The sequence below is a fragment of the Condylostylus longicornis genome, unplaced genomic scaffold (genome assembly GCF_029603195.1).
Source record: "Condylostylus longicornis isolate FDR11 unplaced genomic scaffold, ASM2960319v2 ptg000048l, whole genome shotgun sequence".
Lineage (NCBI taxonomy): Eukaryota > Metazoa > Arthropoda > Insecta > Diptera > Dolichopodidae > Condylostylus > Condylostylus longicornis.
In genome coordinates, this window is record NW_026578017.1 from 18356578 (window position 1) to 18378318 (window position 21741).

Below are 21741 nucleotides of genomic sequence, written 5' to 3' on the forward strand. Positions count from 1 at the left end.
ATTCAATTGCAATTTTTCTGTTTTCTTTTTAAATATATCTATATATACATATATGATTGTTTACTATACATATTCTGATTTTTCTTTTTTTATGTAAGAGTATTATCAAAAAGAAAAAAAATAAATAAAATAATATTTGAAATATAGAAAGAAAATATACATTTCATGATTTTTATTAATTAAAACCAAGAATCCAATAGGATAATTGAATTATTGTTTAGATTGGTATTGTTGAACAAAAACGAGCCCTTCTGTATATGAAATATTTTTCTATTTTATTTTCTAAAGAATTCAAGTTAATCCAAGATTTAACGTTTTAGATCTCACATAATAAAAAATATTTATTAATGTACTAATCTTTCTTTAATAAATTTATTTCGTTATTATGTCCAAAAATTATTCAAAATAATAATTTAATTACAATTAAATATTAAGCTATTAACAATTTTGCTTATAAAAATGTTTTTTAAATTTATAAATTATCTATCGGCAGAGTAACTTGTGTTATTTGTTGCATTTTCTCAAAATATCGATGTAACATAGCATTTTTTGCGGTTATCCTGGCGTTGGGATCGTAAACAATCATTTGCTAAAAATTAATTTTATTAAAAGAAAATCGTTTTTACTTTCGGCACTTAATTTACTTTAAGTAAGTCCAATCCTTCTTGACTGTCAAAGTCATTAGGTAAATTTATTGAACACCACTTTGGAAATCTTGAAGTATAATCCGCTAATTGGGTTACTCCTGGCCATGTACTTTCATCTGGAGTTCCCAAAGTTCGAAAAATTCTATACAATTGATCGATTTCACTATCACCCGGAAATAAAGGCCGCTTTGTCACCATTTCCGAAAAAATACATCCCAAACTCCAGATATCGACGCCTGTTGCATAGAATTTCGTACCTAAGAGGATTTCGGGTGATCGATACCATAACGTTACAACTTCATGGGTATAAGCACGCATCGGCACGTTAAAACACCGTGCTAATCCAAAATCAGCTAACTAAAATATTTTTTGAAACATAAAATTAAAAATTATGTATTTATATATGTACATACATATGTAGGTATATTATTTTAATGTTAAGCATTACCTTAATATGACCTGCGTTATCTACTAATAAATTTTGTGGTTTTAAATCCCTATGCAATATTCTGTTTGTATGACAAAAGCATAAAGCATCTAATAACTGATACATATAACTCTAAAAACATTTAAATTACCCACAATGTAAGTGTACATTTATGTGTATTACCTTAACCAATTCCGGTACAAGAATTTCTTTTTTTTTGTCCATAAGTTTTTTTAAATCCATATTCAAATATTCAAATACCATATACAAATTTGAATCGGCTATAACGATATCTAAAAGCTGTACAATACAATTATGCTTGAGATCCTTTAAAAGGGATATTTCTCTTATTGCTGTTGAGGGAACGCCTTCAGATTCCCTAAAATAAAATTTTTGATAATAAAACACATTTTATAAAGCTAAAATATACATAAACAAACGCTTGGATGTACCACTTCTCTTGGATGATATTTACAAAGAAAAACAAAGCCGAATCATGTGGTGCTACGAATTTCTTTATTTTCAACGCAGCACCAAAATGACAAGGCTTCATGTTTCTGCTTGTTTTTTTTTCTTTTTGTATTTTAATGGTACAATATCCTTGACATTCGTCAAGGACATCCTTTATATTTTATCTATACCATTTTTAACTCAAATACACATTAACTTAAAACCTTGAACTGCATATAATTTTCCCATTTGAATTACACTTATAATAAAGTACATATTAAAAAAATAAAATATCCAAAACTTGATTTAAATATTTAAGTCTAGGAATAAAAATTTGATTAAATATTGAGAGCTTATACTTACTATCCCATAATCCTTCTTCTTTATCAAAGTATGCAATAAATGCGTAAATATTTCACAGTATTAGATTTTTAAAAAAAATTTTTAACTACATATGTATATTTAAATCTTACCCTTTCAAACGTATTTTCTTCAGAGCAACATCTTTTCCCGTCTTTTTATCTTTTGCCTTATACACGATACCATAGGTACCTTCTCCTATTTTTTCTATTTTTTGAAATTTACCTACATCAGTCATTATTTATTGAATTATTACAAATTTCAATTTCAAATTCTTGCATGAAGAAAAGTGTATACAAAATTTTTATAAACATAAAAAAATTCAAAAACTTTTGTTTTGATTTTATAACCTAGTGGATAAATAATTTGTCAACTCAGTAAATCCCGCGCATTGAGTTGATGTGTCCTTGCCAGGTTATAATTTTCTCTTGGCTAAATTTGTGATTGCTTTATGATGTATCAGCAGTTAAATATGATATCTTACTACTTGTAAAATCCGTTTGGAGACTTTGTTGGTCCCTTCGCCAGAAAAAATTAAAAAAATAACTCAACTCAATCCTAATAAATAACGTGCCTCGAGGGTAGTTTAAAATAAATCGATAGGAAATAAACTTATTTATTTTTTGACAAAGTCAAATAATATATTAAAATTAATATGAATTGTTAAAAAATTAAATAATAATTCTGTGAAAAAAAGCACATTCACCAGAAAAACCTAACTACTTTCTAGTAAGATACTTGAGTTAAAATATTGTTAAGAAACGAATAAGTTGCTATTTACTAAATATGCATACCATGTTATTTCATAAGATGTTATACTAGAAGATGTCTTGGATTGATTTTAGATTTGTTTGTATAAGACCTTTATGCATGTTATTCATAACAAAATCTGTATATAATAATTCTGAAAATTTTAACGCTGTTTGCAAATTTACCAGATTTTCATAAAAGACATTTGATGTGGATGTAAGTTGTAAAAAAAGTTGATTTTCGAAATATTCTGTCATATTCGGGAGTGAGGTCAAATTTTTTAAGAGCTCGTTTAAAGACATTATAATATTAACTTGAGCTTTAAATGTCTTTTCATAGAGTTTAACAAGCGATTTCATATTTTAAAACCCCATAACACATTTTGAGAAAATACGATCGATCAATGATGGGTTTAAAGAAATTAGAAAAAATTTCCTACGTAGTAATTTTTTTTTGTTATAAGAACAAGAATAATAATGTATTATTTAAAATACAAATTTTGCTTTTGTTATACGACATAGGGTGTACGATAAATTTTATTTTTCATAACTTAAAGTTTTAATAAATTTTTTTTGTTCCAAAAACTGTTATAATCAATTTGAAAATTTCATAAACATCACCATAAACAAAAAAATTTTAAAGTGGAACAATAGAAAGGGGGAAAAATAGAATTTAATGTTTAATTATCAAGCTTTCTAGAGCATAAGTGGCAAGAATCTATTAATTCGAGTCTCGTTTCTTTTATCAAATGTCAGTAGAAAATTTTGAGGGCATATTGTCATACGGATTTTTTTTATAAAATCAAATATTAGGCAAAAAACAAAAATAAAATCAAAAATGTCTCTTTCTCCTGCAAGTGGAATTGGCAAATTTTATAAAAAATCTGCTAAAATTATACGTTTTGCCAAACATGGCTGCACTAATCGTCCATTTTTCCATGTAGTAGTTATGGAGGTTAGAAATCCAACTTGAAATTTATATACATATAATATTTTTTTATTTTTTTTAAGAGAAAAAAAGATCAATACCAGCCTGTAATAGAACAAGTGGGAACTTATGATCCGTTACCTAATCAATTCAAGTATGATTAAAGTAAAATTTTCTTACACAAATTAAGTGTAATAGTATATTTTTCCAGTGAAAAATTAGTTTCTTTGAATTTTGAGAGAATACGATTTTGGATTGGTAAAGGAGCGCATTTGTCACAACCCGTTGCTGAACTATTGGGCTTGTCCGGATTCTTACCTATACATCCACGAACATACATGCAAGCTTGGAGAAATAGGCAAAAATTAAACCAGGAATCACAAAATATAAGTAAAGAAGAAACAACAGAAGTCAAAAGTGTATGAAAATAATAAAATTAGCTAGGTTTTAAATAAAAAAAAATTAAAATAAAAAGGCAGGTTTTTTATCAATACTTTAAATATTTATTTCAAAGATAAATAATTCAAGCCACTTAAATTTCTTTTTACACGATAAAAATATCTAAGATCTTTAATTTTAAAAGTCAAAATTACTATTTTATAATATAAAGTAACATTCTATAGAATGTTTAAAAATGAAGTACATACTATTATTTCGTTCCCATTTCATAAAATTTAATAATCAGTGCGCAACAATATTCAACATTTTGTTATGGAAAAAGAAATTTTTACAAAATTTTGTTTTGTTTTAAGATCGTCAAAGCACAAATGGTTCTAAATTTAAAATCTCAATTCACAAAATTTTAATTTAAAAAAAGTAATAAAAGGATTTTATGCTAGTCTGATAAACTAAGATTGTATTGCCAATCACCTAATTTAAACTTATTTTTTCCTTTGTGTTTTATAAATGCTACTTCCTTCAGATGTCTTTATTTACTAATCAAAAATTTGATTGTAAAACCTAATTGTTTTTATCAAAAACACCACTTATAGTGTCTTTGGTTTTTTCGGCAATATTTTCAAGAATTTTGTCTGCAGCTAAAAGAAAAAATAATAATATTTTACTAATATATCTACACAATAATTGAACGAAAGTAAAATTATTTTATATTACCTTTGTGATGTTTTAAGAAATACGGCCGAATAACCTTGTTATAAAGAACAACTGATCCGTTGTTTTTGATGGGCAACATGCACCATACTAAAAATATGCACTAGATAATGAAGGAAAATTAAAAAATGTTTAAATGCATTTTAAGAAAAGTTGATATTACTTTTAAAAGCCAATATAGTGGAATTATTGAGGTAATAAAAACAGAAAAATATTCTATTAACGAAAGGACGGCGTAAGTAACCCAGTAAGTTAACCATTGAGTATCATCAATTTTTGTGGCTGTTTCGATGGCGTGAATTGAAATATAAGCCGGATACGCAACTCCAATAATATTACATAGCAGTTCAGCTCCATAACCAAATACCAAGTATAATGCGGTTAATCCAAGTGCTCCTGTAAATAAAGTTTTTTTAATATTTTTTTCTAAAAGTTTTAACTTATAATGTATGTACATATATAATTAATTATGTTTCTTTGCGAGTGAATTTACATATGTACATATTACCATGTTGGTTTTTTAATATTGAGTTTGAAAGCTTTTTTTTTACAATCTGCCATACATATATATGTTCATGTTATATGAATATGACTGTTACATATGTATCTATTTTCTTTGTCATAGCGGATAGACAGTAATGAACAATTATTCACATTTGTTTTGTAAATGAATTTATGTACATATTTACAAAAAGTCTTAATTCTATTTTAGTTTATATTTAAGATGTACCTTTTAATAAAATATTGTAATTTAAATCAACCGAATCAATTTTATGTGATTTGTCTTTCTTATATTTTGAATACTTTTTCCCCATTACTTTAGAGCACCTAGTATAAAACTATTATAAGTTATCAAACTACAAATGCGAGCTTAAACTTCAATTTCATGTGAAAGCTTATAGAAGAATAAAAAACTGATTTGTGTGTACGTACACATTTGGAATTTTTAAATTGTCAATAAAGGCATTGAAAACGTGAACAGTAAACGTATGTACACACATATGTATGTATGTATGTGGGTAATAGTATGCGGTAAAATAAATAAAAAAAAGAAACCAGTATGGGTATAAAACAGCTAAACATTTTTTTAACAAATATGTAAAATATATAACTTGCCGCTGTTCAAATTTTTATACTTTTATTAATTCAACCTATTCTAAGAGTTTTTACAATAATCTCCAATATCTTTTAAATTAGTATGCATGCAAATTAAAAGAATTTTCGAATTTTAAAACACTTTGAAAGACGCAGTCTGAAAAGAATGTAACCGTTCTAAGCTTTGTATGTATATTAATCCACTATATGTATCAAAATTTGTAATTTAATTCACATTTTGCAAACTGATTATTGATTATCAATTGAAATTTCTATTTTAAAATTTAAATTAATCCTATTCATAGATATAATACATATAACTCTAAAAATTATTTTGGACTCACCATATTTTAAAAATTTATTTTCATTTATTTGAGTATAAATATCAGAAAGATCCATCTGTCTTAGCATTATTACAAATTATTAACTATTAAAAAAAATTATTTTCGAATTTTCAATATATGTAATTATAAGAAGGTATTCCTCAACCGTGTGTACCCTTGATCAGAATGAATCTTTTTATTTACATATATAAAAATTTTTCTAAATTAACATAGGTTTCCTCAATTAAATTTAAAATCACATTAAGTACATACATTTAAAGAGAGTACATAAACTAAAGCATAAATACTTTTTCTCAATTAATTTGGTTTGTATTGCAAGGTGAACATTCTTATAAAATTTACTAATTTGTAATGTTCTTATTAAAAAATTATATTTAAGAAATAAGCAAATAGCCAATATTATTTCATATTATAGAAATATATTTGCAGAATAAAGATTTATTCAATAAAAGTACGTTTAATTCCAAATTTTATTAATATCGAGCATTTTATTTTTGTTAAGAAAAATATTTTGTAATTCAAGCATATAGAGTATAAATAAGAAATTTGATATTGGAGAAAGAAAATTAATACTATGGGGGTATATAGGTATGCTTTTGCATTACACGTCTATATGCTGCAATGAGATATTTCTGTTAATAAAAATAACTTTTTCCAAAATAACATTTAAAAGTATAAAAATTTAAGTAAAGTAAAAATGTTCAATAACAGGAAATATATGCCATTTTTTAAGTACGAAATTTTTTTATATATAATTATAAAATAAATGTACTTTATGAGTGTACTTACAAACTCAACTTACTTAATCTATATAAGTAATGAAATGATGAAGCTAATTATATAAAAACTTGTATTTTATAATTAATGTACATATCTGGCTATATTAAAACAATTTGAAAAGACTTGCCACTTAATAACATTATTCTATACTAACTGAAGATAGAATCGCATTTTGAAATTTTTTCAAATGTTTTTTTGTGGTTCGAAAAAAATAAAATTATTACAAATACCTTGCGTAACGAGCAAATTTTAAATTAATATTACAAACCATTTCTTTGTTATTTTTTCATAAAATTATTCAATCCAAAACAAAGGAGTTTGATGTAAAAATATTAATTATGGATCTACATACATAATAATTACTTTTTTTATAAAATTTTTCTATTTGCTATTTGCCTAAATAAAATACTAATTCCTGAATAAATTTTGGCATGATTTTTAATGTTTTCTCCTATTTTCTTACCTAGAAAAAAAGGGAAAAATACTCAAAAGAATTTCTAAAAATAATTTTAGTCCTTTTACCGGGTAAAAACAAGTTCACGAGTCTTACCATTTCGTTATTAATTTTTCTGTTTTAATTGAGCATTGGCACAATAAGGAAATCCGCTAAATGTAAAACAAATTATTTCTATCAGTGGATTAATCAAGAACATAAATAAGAGGTGTTTACTTCAGCTTTTCATAATTTTGTTCATAATTATTCAAAAAAGAAAAAAAAATTATTATTTAAAATTTTTATTTTAGTGTTTTAAAGCTATTGAAAAATGGACTCGTATACTTGTTAGGTATATTTTTTTGTTAAAATTCAAAAACAAAAGAAAAAAGTATAAGTATTAAATCAGAAAACAAAATTTTTATTAAAAAAAAAAAATAGCTGAAAAAAGGCGAATCATAATCCAGGAAAGCATAAAATAAAGATTTTTTTGACTATAATGGCATACATACATATCCCTTTAAAAATTCGTTGAATAGATTATTCGTTTTAAACTGAAAATCAAACTGTTTTGTAAAAATATAGTTTTTAATTAATATAATTAAATTCACAAAAACTCAATCATTAAAATTAACAAACCGAATAATGAATAAATTGTTTTTCTTAGATCATAATACTCGTAGTTCTTATATAGCTAAAAATCTCAAAATTAGTGAAAAAAGTTTTCTATATTTGTTTTGTTGACAAAAAAATAATAACAAAACTAAATATGATCGATTAAAAGAAAACGTCAGTGTATTTTTATTGTACCCCAGAAATATTTATAAAAAGTCTACATTAAAATAATATACATACTTATTTGAATAGATTTTGATCATTTCACTAAGATCTATTCTTAGATACAAAAAAAAATTTTAGGAAAAAGCATGGAAAAAAATAGAAGATTATCTAAAATTACTTTCTGATTAAGTAGGTAAATGTGTATATGTTCTTACATGTATACATTTTGCTTTATACTTTTATCTTCTTAAATATGAGATGCATCACTGACATTGATTTTTTAAACCATTATAAAAATAAAGATTAAAATTATTTGAGATAGTACTGAAGGTATTTTATTATTGGTTTTTGAAAATTTTTTCAAAGTCAAGTTGGTAAAGAAGTGCCTCTAAAAATTTAATTTGGATGCTAAAAATCATTTTTTTGTTTCCGAAATGAAATCATTTGAATAATTTTTTATTAATAATGAATTGGATTTACGTACATACTCATTTATTTTTTGAAAATTTTTTGAAAATCTTTCAAATCGGTGCATTACCCACAAATGAATATATATTAACTTTTTCCTTGGGGTTATTTGATTGATAACATAAATAAATACATAAACGGCAAAAATATATGCTAATTTTTCCTGAGAGCATATACTAAATTAAAAACAAAGTAAGGTAGACAAAAATTCTTATCTCAGGCTACTCAATACTTTGTGTTATTACCTACAAAATTATGTAAAGATTTGCAACAACGTGTACATTTGATAAGAATTTTAAAAGTAAATGGAATTTAAATCTAATATACGTATGTATGTACTCGCTATAAATATTATATGTAGATATTATTTTCGAAAACGTGGGATAGACACAGTACTATAGAATGGAACTAAAACGAGTTCAATTAAAAATATGGCCATATATGTACGTACATATGTATAACTAAATATGTATGTTAGTACAAATCAAATTTTATGCAATACTTATTTTAGTAGTCAAATAAGTTATATAATTAACCTGACTATTACAATTAAGCAAATAGAAGATTATGATTTTTTTATTAATGCATATATCCATAAACAGAAAACCTTGAACTTCAATAACATAAACCGGGCAGTTCTTATTAGTATGTACTCAGAGGTCTGCAAATCTTGCATAAGTATCTATGGACGTAAATATATGTATACGTATGTATATACAATATTTAACAAATAAAAACTAATAATAAAGCCACGATGCGTTTTCGTCCATCACATTAAACAACCCTTAGCAACAACACTAATAAAATCAAATTTTATACAAATAGTGTTAAACACAGTTAAAAAATTTATTATGCCTTTTTCTACTACAATACGAATAAATGATTCAACTTTTATTTTTTCAAGTAAAAATATATTTTTTTCTTACCTAAGAACGCGTATAATTTAGGCACACCAGTATTTTTCTCGACGTAATCAAAAGCATTATACCATGGCTTGTTTTTGTCCTCCAATGCTTTGGTAATATCTTCTCTTAGTTTTTCTACTTGAATCGACATTTTAACTATTTGTACTTTTTTATATTTTTTTTAAAATAGTAAAGAATTTGAGATACTAAACACTATGTATTATGTAGCTTGAATGATAATTTGTGTTGGAGCAAACAACACAACTCACTATAGTCTGAAAATGATAGAAAAATACATATAAATTATAAAATGATTTGTCAATAATTACTACATGATAGTAATTACTATAAGTAATCACTTTATTTTGAATAAGGTTTTTTAATTATTTGTTACTTTGGCAGAGTCTTTTTTGTGTATCTAATTACATATGTATTTGACACTTGCACCAATATCATTTAACATGTCTTAAAATAATTAAAATATTTTAAATTTAAGATATTATTTAACTAACTGAAAATTTAGAATCGGTTTAGGATGTATAATTGTTATTTCATGTAGATTTCGCTGTTTCGTTTTATAATTAAATTTATTAAAATTTTCGTAGAGATTTTGAGTTAGAGCACATATAGATGCTCAATTTTCCATTCAATACTCTCATGAAGCTTCAAAAAATTTTCAACGGAAAGTTATTGATCAACGATATTGTTGCAATCGTGCAGTTGTGCAGTGATTACAAGTTAATGTTTCGAAGATTTCAATGAAAGAATTTTAAGGAAGTAACGATATGGCAAATCAACAAAGAAAAGCGTTCAAAACAAAACGTCAAAATTAAAAAAACTAGGAATATTTATGTGTATGAAATTTACAGGGAAATCTAATATCGTACCGATATGGTCCGTCAATATAGTTGTAAGAAACACAACAAAAATTGACTGCATCATTTTCGAATACTATATTACATATAGACTACATTAGAAAAATTAAACCAATTTTTTTATAATGTACCTTATCAAAACATTTCTTATTAATCTATCGAAGAAAGTCATAAAATGAACCGCTTTCGTATTACAGTAACGAAAACAAATTGCGAGGGGCGATGCGACTGCAGCTCAAACTTGGAACCAGAAATATGAAAATAACGTTAATAATAAATTACTCAAAATCAATACTAATTTCTTTATTCGCTGTTTCATTTCTCAGCCGACAAAAGAATGGCGATTTCGAAACAAGATTTTTTAAACCATTACTTCGTTTATATAATGGACTAATTTTTGACTTGAGATTTTAATCTGTGTATATACTGTAAAGATTGAAATAATTTAATTGAATGCCCTAAACACAGTGGGGCCGCAATTCAAAAATGGAATACTTGAAAACTGCAAAAATTTTGCTTCAACGCGTTATAAAACACAATAATAAAATAACATATAATAAATAATACAATAATAAAAACAAAATACAGTAACATACAATAATAAAAAAAAATAATATCTAAATGTCATCTAAATTAGCAAAATATGATACGCAACAACAGTTTGAAATGCTGCCTCATTGTGTTTAAAGCAGAAATCGACTTTAGTTTGACATTAGCTGTTCATATTAACTTGTCATTTTCAATCTTTGAACGCGCGTATGTACCGTTAATTTTCAAGTCAAGCTAATAATGCAATCAATCGACTTGATTTGAAAATTTCAAGTAGCGTTTATTATATGAGCTCCAAATCAGCTAGAAGCTACACGTATGTTCTGATAAAATAATTTTATTATCTTTATAATTTCATTACCTTTACCAAAAAATAATTAAAAAAAAAAATACATTTAACACTTTTATTTATTATTTTGTATTAATGTGGAAATTTTGTTTGCACATAATGCAAGTGGGAACACTCATTTGCATATACATTCATACATACATATATATATAATAAGGATGTGTACTTAATTACGGTAAGTGAAAATCAAAAATTGGAGCTTAATTTATGATTGCAGATAATACCATAAAGTATAATTTTTAGGTTGACAAAATTAAGAGATATACAAAAATTTTATATTACACTATCATTATGATTTTATATTACATATGTATGCATAGCACAAAAAAATTGCAGGTACTGTGATTCAATCATTTAAAATTCAAATGTTAAATATTTACTAAAAAGGACTTTAAACCCATCTACAATAACGCAATATTTTTTACATATTGATTTAATGAAAGAGAAAACATGACCAAATTTTTGATTTTTCGCTCTCTGAATTTATTTTATATTAAATTATTTGAAAATCAACTTTGATTATAACAATTAATACAATATCATGCGGGATGCTTGCTTACTGGAATACGGCAAGGAATGTATGTATGTATGTATAATTTACGATTTAAGTAAAATTTCACCACATAATATTAGCAAGAGATAAATAAATGAATTTTCCAAACTTAATGTACAACTTGCAAAATATTTAACTTAGACAGAATATATAAAGATATATAATACACATAGAACTTTATAGTTATAATATAATGAATATTTAAGTAATTAATCAAATTTAATACACTTAACTATGTTTAATATATAAATATGTACATATATGTATGTATCTATTGTAATATGTGGTTTAAGCATTTTTCATATTATGAAGTGTATGTAAGTACATATAAACCGGACCTATTTTAAAATTTACAAATTTTCATGCAATAGCATTACAATTATGTATGTAGTAGACATCCTTTTTGGATTACTTGAAACAAAATTAAAGGTTTGCACTGTTGTCTACGCATTAAAGTTTTTAAACGATTGTAAATTAAATTAAAAAATTTGTATAGGTATGCATTCAAAATATGATCAGCTTCTGTTAGCCACATATTCACTCCTAACACTTTAAATTTTCGGAATTCAATAATAGATACAATACTAATTCTGACAACTTATTTGATATTGACAATACATAGATTTAAATTTTCTCCATTTCTACAAGAACATATTTTCAAATATTTCATGAAATATGACTAATATAATTTGAGCTTTTTTTTATTTTTTATATTTTTGTATTTTTTTTTGCTTTTTGATTTTTTATACCTATGCAAATTTTTTTTTTTTTAATTTTTTAACTGTTATAGAAATTTATGAAATTAATTTAATTTTTTGGAACTTTTGTCTCTTGGAAAATATATAACGGTGCAAAAATATTGTTCAGTTCCATTGTATTTTTTAAAATTTGCCATGATGTTAAAAATATATTTTTAATTTTATCGAAAGTTTCACTATCATAAACAGACCTGGCTGTATTAGTTAAATCAAATGGCTCTTCTATGCATAATTCTCTCCATTGGTGAATATCATTTTTTACGCTTTGAACTTTGCGGCATTCATCTATTAGTAATAATTTTCCAGTGCGAATGGATATCGCATATTTAGAATAATTAAAATAGCTATAATATTCAAGAAATAGTAAAAATAATTCTCCCAAAGTTTTGTTGTTTTCCGACTTATATGGCTTAATTTCTTCAATCATATCAACAAATCCAAACTCATTTGAAGTAAGTATAATATTAAATTTTTCTGGATACATTTCATGTAAACATGGAAGAACTGGTGGATTGACACCAAATTGCAAAAAATGTATTACCATCAGGACCAGGGAATAACTTGATATAGTCATAGTTTTTGCATTATTTATATTGTGATACCGGGCCCAAAGTTTTACAGTTAAAGCAAGAGGTCGTAATCTCCAGTCGAGTTGTGAATAACAATATAACAAATGGGTATTTCGGATCCCAACACTGTTATTAAAATTTAAATCAACCTCAATCGAGTTGTTTAAATCAGAAAATCTTAAAATTGGAACTTTGGCTTCAATCAAATGAAATTGTTCAAAAATTTCCAAAGTTTTTAAATATTCTTGAATATTATTTAAATGTGAAATTGCTTCAAATCTCGAATCTAAGGCAAATGACGCTCTGTGTACAAGACACATATCAACATCTGAACTATTAGTTCCAAATCCAGTTATTGTTGATCCAACTAAATAAAGACCATAGCGAGGGAAATTTCTCTTTATTGATAAGTAAAGATATTTCCAGAGGTATATTTTTTTCCGATATGTTAGTTCTTTTTGCTGGTGTAATGAAAATTTCTGCCAAATTTCAGAAGACAGTTTATCCCATTCTGAATTGTTCAACATTTGTTTCGGAGTAAGTTTAACTTCCATTAAGTAAGACTTCGCTAAAAATCTATCGGGCGGTGTATTTCCAGTTGTGTGGAATGATTTTAAAGTTGGAAACCAAGTTTTTTTCCCATGAGTATTTCTTTTTTCTATTCTTTTTGGCGATCGAGATAATGTTGATTGATTATTCATGTAAATTGTTGATGACTCCGGCTGATGAAAAGTTCTATGCGGACTATGTACATTTATCACATTGAAGTTCGGTTTTGTGTCAAAATATGTCAAGTTTTGCTGTAAAAAATTGTAATTATGGATTTTGTGTAAGTTTTCGTACTCGGGTGGAGCTGTTGAAGCATAGTTTGGAAAAATTTGAGCTACGGTGCGATATTCTTGATTAGTATATATTGGTGGCTCCAACGTATTTTTAGCGTAAATGGTATTATTTTTAGTTGGAAGAAAGACATTGTTTGATTGTTCAGTATCGAATAAATCAAAGGTTTTTAATGAATTAGCTTCTATATCACTTGGTTTACTTTTTGACAATGAAATACAAGAAGCATTAAAGTTTTCAGAACAGTTATTTTCTGTTTTTAAATTTGACATTTCTGATTTTTGTTTTTCATTACATGAACTCCTCACATTTTCTTTTTCAGTAACAACATACGTCAAATTATTATAATTTTGATGGGTCTTGACTCGATTGCAGTGTTGATTTACTGATGAATTTGAAGAGGGACCATTTACATCCTGGTTAACATAACAATTGTTGTTTATTCCTTTCGCATATGTAGAAAAATTATTTTTCAAAATATTTTGCTGCTTAAAATTAGAACTTGATTTGTTAGTATTCGCTAAGGAAACACTTTTCGTTGGAATTGAGTTTTTAGCTTCATTGGAGTGCACTTCATTAATATTTTTTGCATATTGACTGAATTGAGCATTGCGAGGGCTCCAATTTTCAGAATTTTCTTGTTGGGAACATAGTTTAGAATTGAAATTCAAAATTGGTTGATTTGATAAAAATGTTTGATGCAGGCCACGGTTATTTGTTATTTGTATATGAGTGGGAGCAAGAAAATTATTTTTTTCGTCAACTAAATTCTTAGTTAGCGAAGGTGCAGATACACTCGTAAAGCAGTTTCCGATTGATTCTATAGATCGCAATGATTCTGTAGACGTATTTATATTCGCACTGCTACCACATGATTTTTGTGGATATTTATATGAATGAATATTTTGATTTTGAAAAGTTTTAATATTATTGTTATCAATGTTTCTCCTTATATGTAATAGATTTTTATTTGGGCTACTTAATTCATTTCCGTCATTAAAATTAGTATTCATGTTTATATTTTTCATTTTACTTTTAATGATAATTGCTTTTTTCCTATTGCGTTCTTGTTTATTTTTTGAAACATTAACGACAGATGAGAAGTTTTCTTTGGCAAAGTGAACATTTTTTTGTGTAGAGGATATATCATTAGTTTTGCTGGAAATACTTCTGCTGTGATGCGTATGAAGATACGTATTTTTAATTTTATCTTGTGCCATTTAACTGATATTTAAAACAACTGATTATTTCAGGCATATTTTTCCCACTAAGTTTTGGTGGGCTCCCTAGTTATTATAGACAACACCTAAAACATAAATAAAATTTAAGTAGGTATTGTAATGTACATATGTATATAATGTAATTTAAATTTATAAATTTTAGAATATAATTTGAACGAAATTACTTTATTTATTAGAAACTAAACATTGATAAATGTATGAACATTACGAAAACACTACACGCAGACGAATTTTTAAAAATAAGTTTTGGAGACTCACTTTATTAGTACGGGGTGATAAAGTATAACATAAGTACGTACATACATACATATATGTATTTTCAAAGTGTTTCTTTCAAAAATATGAATAAAAACTATCGATATTAAATGTAATTTCAACATAAAATTAAGTTTGAGAATTAATTATGGTTTATTAGCTTGAAAAATTCTGAACCGCTCATTAAATTAATTTTAATGTTGTAAAAAAAAATTAAATTTAATGTTGCAAATTTGAAAATGACTTTGTGAAATTATTAGTAGTGTACTTGGAATCAATATACATACATATGTGGGTAGGTATATATATTTACTCTGGTAGATATATTTTTGGTTTTACGTAAATTCTTTATATGATTTATTGAAATAAATGCAATTTATTTTCATAAAAACATTTTTACACGCATGATACATTTTTCAAGTTATGTTCTATCATTGTTTTCATGTGTCGCGTATCCCATCTGTGTGGCTACAAAAATTATTATAGCGACAGGGCAAAGAAGTCCAATTCAGTTTTCAGCTGGTATTGACATTTTACATATGCAGTTTTGATAATACGAATTACAAGTATAGTAAAAACTTTTATTTTTACAATTATTATATTTAGTTTAAACTTTTAAATGTTACTCAATGGTAAGATATAATTTTTAATATTAAAGAAATATTAAAATATTTTGAATTCTTAAAAATTAGGCACCGGTGCATTGGACTTTCGAAGATGTAAAGAAAAATGCTTCAAATTGGAATCTCGAAGGCAAGTTTTTGATAATCATTGTTGTACCAACATTATTAACATATGTATTTTATCGATAATTAAAAAAAAATTGCAGGTGATTCACAATTGTTGGAACTTATGAAAAGTATTTCCAATGTAAGTTTATTTTTCAAATTATTACAGAAATTTTAATGTGATCCAATTTAGCAGAATGTTGGCTTTCTAAATATATTTACCTACCAACATAATAAGTTTATGTATTTTTAGAATTTATCAACTCGAGCAAATACTACAAAAGCTAATTTAAATAAAATGGACATTAATCTCGAAAAATCTTGTATTGCCTTTGAAAATGCATCAAATAAACTGTCAGCATTGTCTAAGACTCAATTTGTTGAAAGCCGTGTTTTTGATGATGATGAAACTAAACCCAAACAAGTTTCTATAGAAAACGAAATGGTTAATTTTTTGCAAAAGACACAAAAATATGTTTTCCTTTAATCTGCTTTTTTCCAGAAAGTTTATAACCCCAATGAAACATTAAAAATAATTTTGGACAACAATCTGAAGATGTTAGAAAATTGTTATGAAAAAGTTTTATTAAATTTGGATGATTCAGATGAAGAGGATGAACAAGCGAAAAGGTAATCAACCAAATTTATAAATGTAAAATAAGATAATTTATAAAACTTTTAGTACTATAATATATCGGCCAAAAAATTTATATGCAAAACGTTTACCAGCTTTAATTGGATCAGAAGAGTGGAACGAGAAGTGGCATATTGGGCTGCTGGATTCAGATGACGAGAGTGCTTCTGAAAAAGGGAATGCGCCAGAGGAGTTTTCAGATGATTCTGCCGAAAACATATCTTTACCAAGCATTGGGCCGACAATATCTGAATCCGGAAGTTCTGTTTGGAGTATCAGTCGAGTTTTATCACATCAAACAAGAAAGCTTAATAATAAGTTCGATCCATCATCTGATGAAGAAGCGATATCATCTAATACATTTTTATCTAAAACTTCATCTGAGGATACTCGAAAAACTAAGAGCAAAAAAGTAGAACGGATTACTGAAGAAAAATACTACGTCCATAAACCAAAAGAAAAGCGTTTATCTGAAAGTTCGGATTCAGAGCGTGAAAATAACAAGGATAAGAGCAGGATCAACTCGGTTAAAAAACACCAGACTTTGAAATCGGAGCAAAGTATGAAACGTGAAATACTTCCTAAAGTATCCAACATATTTTCTGATGAACCTCCCGATTTAGATTTAGACGAAACTTTAAAGGAATCCAACCAAAATTTTGTTAGTGAACGTTTAGATACGCAATCAAAAGCCCTCTTCACTGATGGAAAATCTAACTATAGGAAATCTGATAGGCAAACTTCGAAAGAAAATTATTTAATTCAAAATGACAGTCTGGCAAAAACAAATGATGCGTTGTTTAGCGAAAATGACTTCGATTCTCTTGTTAGGGAAATTAATGAAAAATCGGCCAGTAAAACTATGCAAACTAGTATATCTAAAAAAGTAAATTTATTTTATTCAGACAGTGAACCTGAGTCGGAGAATAGAAAAGCGGATGTTAATTCTGAGAGTTTTTCTTCAACAATCAACAATTCAAGTAAGACTAAGATTGACATTTTAAGCAAGATTACACAGGAAAATAATGAAAATGAAAATAATAATAAGAAAGGCAGAGATTTACTTTTATATCCAAATAATGCACGTAATCTATTCGATGATTTTGAAGATGAAGTGGATTTATTTCTTCCTATTAAAACTGAAGATAAGATATCAGGCTCATTAAGCTCTGCTCTTCTATATAAAACAAAAATTGCAAATCTCTTTGACGATGAGCCGCCTGAAGACGATTTTGATAATCTCTTCCAAGCTTCAAGAGTTAAGGACTCAAAAATTTATGGCAATAAAACAGACGACAATACTTTTATTGAAGGTAATCTAGAACAAGAAATAAAAGTTCAGTGCTCTGAATCGCAAATAAAAAAGATTGATGAAAGTGTTTTACAAGATTCGGAAGAAAAGTCTGAAACATCAAACAATAAAATAGATTCTGGTTTGAGAAACTCAACTTTAACTCAAGATAAATTAAAAACGCCTTGTGAGAAGAAAGGTGTTAGTACTGAACAAACTGGAACTTTATTTTCAAGTGACTGGTCTGACGATGATGATAGCTTATTTAGCACAAAAAAAGCACAAAAAAAACTGAGTTCCGATTTTGCAGGGGCTGAAGAAAAAGACATTACAAATAAAAGCATTGAATCTATTCTCAAAAAACAAAGCGGAAATAGTGAAAAAGTATCTGTCAAATCGCCTCCTCCAATTCCACCAATGGATATAAATTTTCCAACAAACTCTGAAAAGAGTCCAGAGGTCATTCAAAAACGCTTACCTCTATTAACAGATGAGGTTCAATCGAACTTGAACGTGAATTTGAAATTATCTAGTGAAAAAACTAGTGCAATTACTAAAAATACTTTGGAAAATAATACAGAAGCAAATCACGTTTCATCGTCAAATGTAAATAATCAAAATACAAAAGACTCTGGTAGTTTAGATAAAACAGAAGTAAAAGAAAAAATACATGTTGGCAACAAACAAGATTTTATAGCAAATATTTCTACAGAATTAACAAAAGATTTATCACAGTCTTCTTATCAACATGTTAACGATGAAGTTCTAGATGAAACTAGAAAAATTGTAACTAGCCAAGATGAAGGTAGTGAAATACTGATGCACAATACTTTTGAAGAATTTGATAAAGTTTTGAACACGGAAAATAAAGTTAATAATATAGTGGAAACTAGTGAGGGTAGTTCTGTTCAGATGAAAAATGAAGTATATTCCCTTTTATTTTCTGATATCCCACCCGAAGATGAAGAAATATTTAATCAAAATATAACTTCAGAAGATGTTATGGTGCACGCAAAAGATGCAACTAAGACGCATGTAAATTTCAAATCTTATAATGATAATCATATTGGATTATTTGATGATATCCCTCCAGACGATTATGTGGACGACAACAAAAAAAATTCGGAGAATTTGTTTAACGAAGACTTTGATAATCCCGCCGAAGTAAAATTCGAGAAAGATATAAAATCAAATTATATGATAAGCGAAGAACCACCGCCAGATGATTATTTCAAAGAAAATTCATGTAACGTAAATAATGATTCTCATTTAACTAAGTCTAATACAAATACATTTGCTTCAAATGATATCGATTTAGGTTCTGCATTGGTAAATGTAAAGTTAAAAGTTGATGATGTTAAAACAAAATTAGATGAAAAGTATGTTAATTTAAGCAAATCGCTTAGTGCACCCGTATCAACACATGATGAAGTACCACAATCAGAAAAAGTTTTTGTTGCACCTGAAAAAATTGCTCAAAAGCCGTCAAAAACGCTACAACAGGAGGGTAAAAGTACGGAAATACATAAATCAATTAATGAATCGGAATCTGTGCTAAAACTTGCAAATGAGCTAAATATTAATGTATCGGCTTTACTTCCTGGTGCGAAACGACCTGTGAAAAACAAGGAATCTTTCTCAAATGTTAAAACAGAATTTAACGAGGATATAAACTCTAAAGAAATTAGTAAAGTAACTAAGTCAGAACCCAGTGATATAACAACAGAGGGGAAATTAATTGGTTTGAACAAAAGTAGAGCCAAAATTTTAGTTAAACGAAGACCATCAACAAGAAAAGCTCGCCAAGAAAGCTATCGCAAATCTATTATTGATAATGACAATTTTTCTGACTCAGAAAAAGATTTCAAGTCAATGAACAAACAAATATCGCGATGTGAAGAACCCCGAAATACGAAACGTAAATCCATTCAAAATACAGAAGAGCATCAATCATTTTTTTCAAATTTGGACACCAGCACAGAAGTTAAAATTAAAAATATAACAAGTGAAAAGAATTTGAAACGTAATAATTCATTATTTGACGATAGTGATGAAGATTTGAAAGCGCCAAATCAGACCAAGCAATTGTCTTTCATAAAAAAGGATTCATCTCATCAAGTTCAACATAACGAATGTATAAAGTCTTTAATTAATCAAAATAATTATTTTAAAAACGTTAATGAATTTTGGGATCCTAAAACAGCTATTCCAGATCGTCAAACACAAAGTATTAGTGATGAAATTTTTAGTAATATTGAATCGCCTAAAAATAAGCCTAAATCAGATTTTGACAACGATTGCAAACAAGTGCCTACATTAAATTTTAATAAAAAAACCTCTAGTTCAGATGCCAATTTTTGTGCTAGTCCACCGAATCAAAATATGATTAAAAGTGGAGGTTTGAGTAGTAATCCTGAAAACGATGACGATGATTTGTTTTCGTCTCCATTTGTTAAAGTGATTTCTTCTCAAACAACAAATTCTTCTAGCATTGGAAAAAATTTAAGTCAAAACCAACAAAACGACAAACAATCTTATGATCAAAGCAGTAGCGAAATATTTAAAAAAATAAGCATATCTAAGCCTGTATCCGACATTCTGGAACCACATCAACAAAATGATGTTTTGAGTGTTTCCAGTTCAAAGAAATTATCCAATAACAAATCGAAAGGTTTATTTTCTAGTGATGATGAAGAAGACGATTCATTATTTGGCGGTAATAGTGTTACCATTAGCTCAAAAAAGAACAATAATTATGATTATAACACTCAAACAAAACCTAAAACCGTGTTAAAACAAACAAAAAACATGAAAGAACATAGAATAAAGCAAAGTCTTTTTGATGACATTGAAGACGATGAAGATGATGATTTGTTTGGAACTAATAAAATTGCTAAAGGTAGGTTTTTCCTAGTCTTTTAATATAGAATTTTATAACACAATTAATATAAAAATATTTTTACAAATGTAAATTTTTTTTTTGTGTATATAGCTGGAACATCTAAAATATTAAACAAATCTCAACCAAATCGTGGTGCAGTCCCTAAACGATTCGTTGAAAAGAAAGTTACAAAAATTGAAGATACTAACAATCCGCTGGCGGATTTACTTGATTGAAAATATCTATTAATTAAAGTGGCGATGTTGGTTGGAAACAATTGAAAAGAAAATCTTTACAAATTATTTGTGGTATCAATAAACATTAATTTGTCCTGTGATTTTTGGGGGTTATTATAAATACTACATATTTTTTTTTTATAATTTTTAAAAACATTTCCAAAATGATCAAATATTAATGAAATATTTAGTAATATTTTTAAGTTCAAAATACTATACAAACATTTTTTTCTTGTATTTAAAAGAACAAATTTTTATTTTTATATCAAAATATAAAATTACAAATTACAATATGAAAGTATAAGTTCATATAGTAAAAAATAATATACGGGAAAATACTTCTCAATAAAAATAAGTTTTCGAAAGCAAAATTAAAATTGATCTTCATTTAAATTATTAAAATAATTATTTCTATTCGAATACAAGTACGTATTATTTACTCTTTCAAAGAATTCCATATTTTTTTTGGCTATTTGTTTATTTATAATATTCTTTTGTGTATAAAA

The 21741-nt window shown here is 26.5% G+C and overlaps 5 protein-coding genes across 8 annotated transcripts; 2 read left to right on the forward strand and 3 right to left on the reverse strand.

The window, feature by feature from the left end:
- Positions 1 to 348: 348 nt before the first annotated feature.
- LOC129610723 (cyclin-dependent kinase 2) lies at positions 349 to 2244 on the reverse strand. Of its 2 annotated transcripts, none has more exons than XM_055523393.1 (5): positions 1998 to 2244; positions 1258 to 1453; positions 1096 to 1206; positions 645 to 1004; positions 349 to 589 (listed from the first exon to the last, which is right to left on the reverse strand). In XM_055523393.1, the coding sequence occupies exons 1-5, from the start codon at positions 2120 to 2122 to the stop codon at positions 473 to 475; spliced, it is 909 nt and encodes a 302-aa protein (XP_055379368.1). In that variant the 5' UTR covers positions 2123 to 2244; the 3' UTR covers positions 349 to 472. The 2 variants fall into 2 exon arrangements, with proteins under 2 accessions (XP_055379368.1, XP_055379369.1); XM_055523394.1 differs by lacking the exon at positions 1998 to 2244 and adding an exon at positions 1505 to 1598.
- Positions 2245 to 3397: 1153 nt separating this feature from the next.
- Positions 3398 to 4003, forward strand: LOC129610883 (probable 28S ribosomal protein S16, mitochondrial). Its single transcript, XM_055523660.1, has 3 exons — positions 3398 to 3588; positions 3645 to 3715; positions 3773 to 4003. The coding sequence occupies exons 1-3, from the start codon at positions 3472 to 3474 to the stop codon at positions 3984 to 3986; spliced, it is 402 nt and encodes a 133-aa protein (XP_055379635.1). The 5' UTR covers positions 3398 to 3471; the 3' UTR covers positions 3987 to 4003.
- Positions 4004 to 4041: 38 nt separating this feature from the next.
- Positions 4042 to 9761, reverse strand: LOC129610882 (receptor expression-enhancing protein 5). Of its 3 annotated transcripts, none has more exons than XM_055523656.1 (4): positions 9498 to 9761; positions 4835 to 5067; positions 4675 to 4774; positions 4042 to 4598 (listed from the first exon to the last, which is right to left on the reverse strand). In XM_055523656.1, exons 1-4 carry the CDS (start codon positions 9625 to 9627, stop codon positions 4522 to 4524), a joined length of 540 nt encoding a protein of 179 aa, XP_055379631.1. In that variant the 5' UTR covers positions 9628 to 9761; the 3' UTR covers positions 4042 to 4521. The 3 variants fall into 3 exon arrangements, with proteins under 3 accessions (XP_055379631.1, XP_055379634.1, XP_055379632.1); XM_055523659.1 differs by lacking the exon at positions 9498 to 9761 and adding an exon at positions 6111 to 6268; XM_055523657.1 differs by lacking the exon at positions 9498 to 9761 and adding an exon at positions 5402 to 5559.
- Positions 9762 to 11332: 1571 nt separating this feature from the next.
- LOC129611000 (poly(A) RNA polymerase GLD2-like) lies at positions 11333 to 15525 on the reverse strand. The gene is made up of 2 exons (XM_055523897.1): positions 15375 to 15525; positions 11333 to 15275 (listed from the first exon to the last, which is right to left on the reverse strand). The coding sequence occupies exon 2, from the start codon at positions 15187 to 15189 to the stop codon at positions 12610 to 12612; it is 2580 nt and encodes an 859-aa protein (XP_055379872.1). The 5' UTR covers positions 15190 to 15275; positions 15375 to 15525; the 3' UTR covers positions 11333 to 12609.
- A 443-nt stretch (positions 15526 to 15968) lies between these two features.
- LOC129610738 (WASH complex subunit 2) lies at positions 15969 to 21667 on the forward strand. The gene is made up of 7 exons (XM_055523408.1): positions 15969 to 16097; positions 16158 to 16218; positions 16295 to 16335; positions 16447 to 16638; positions 16696 to 16823; positions 16876 to 21017; positions 21111 to 21667. Exons 1-7 carry the CDS (start codon positions 16095 to 16097, stop codon positions 21233 to 21235), a joined length of 4692 nt encoding a protein of 1563 aa, XP_055379383.1. The 5' UTR covers positions 15969 to 16094; the 3' UTR covers positions 21236 to 21667.
- The last annotated feature ends 74 nt before the right edge of the window (positions 21668 to 21741 follow it).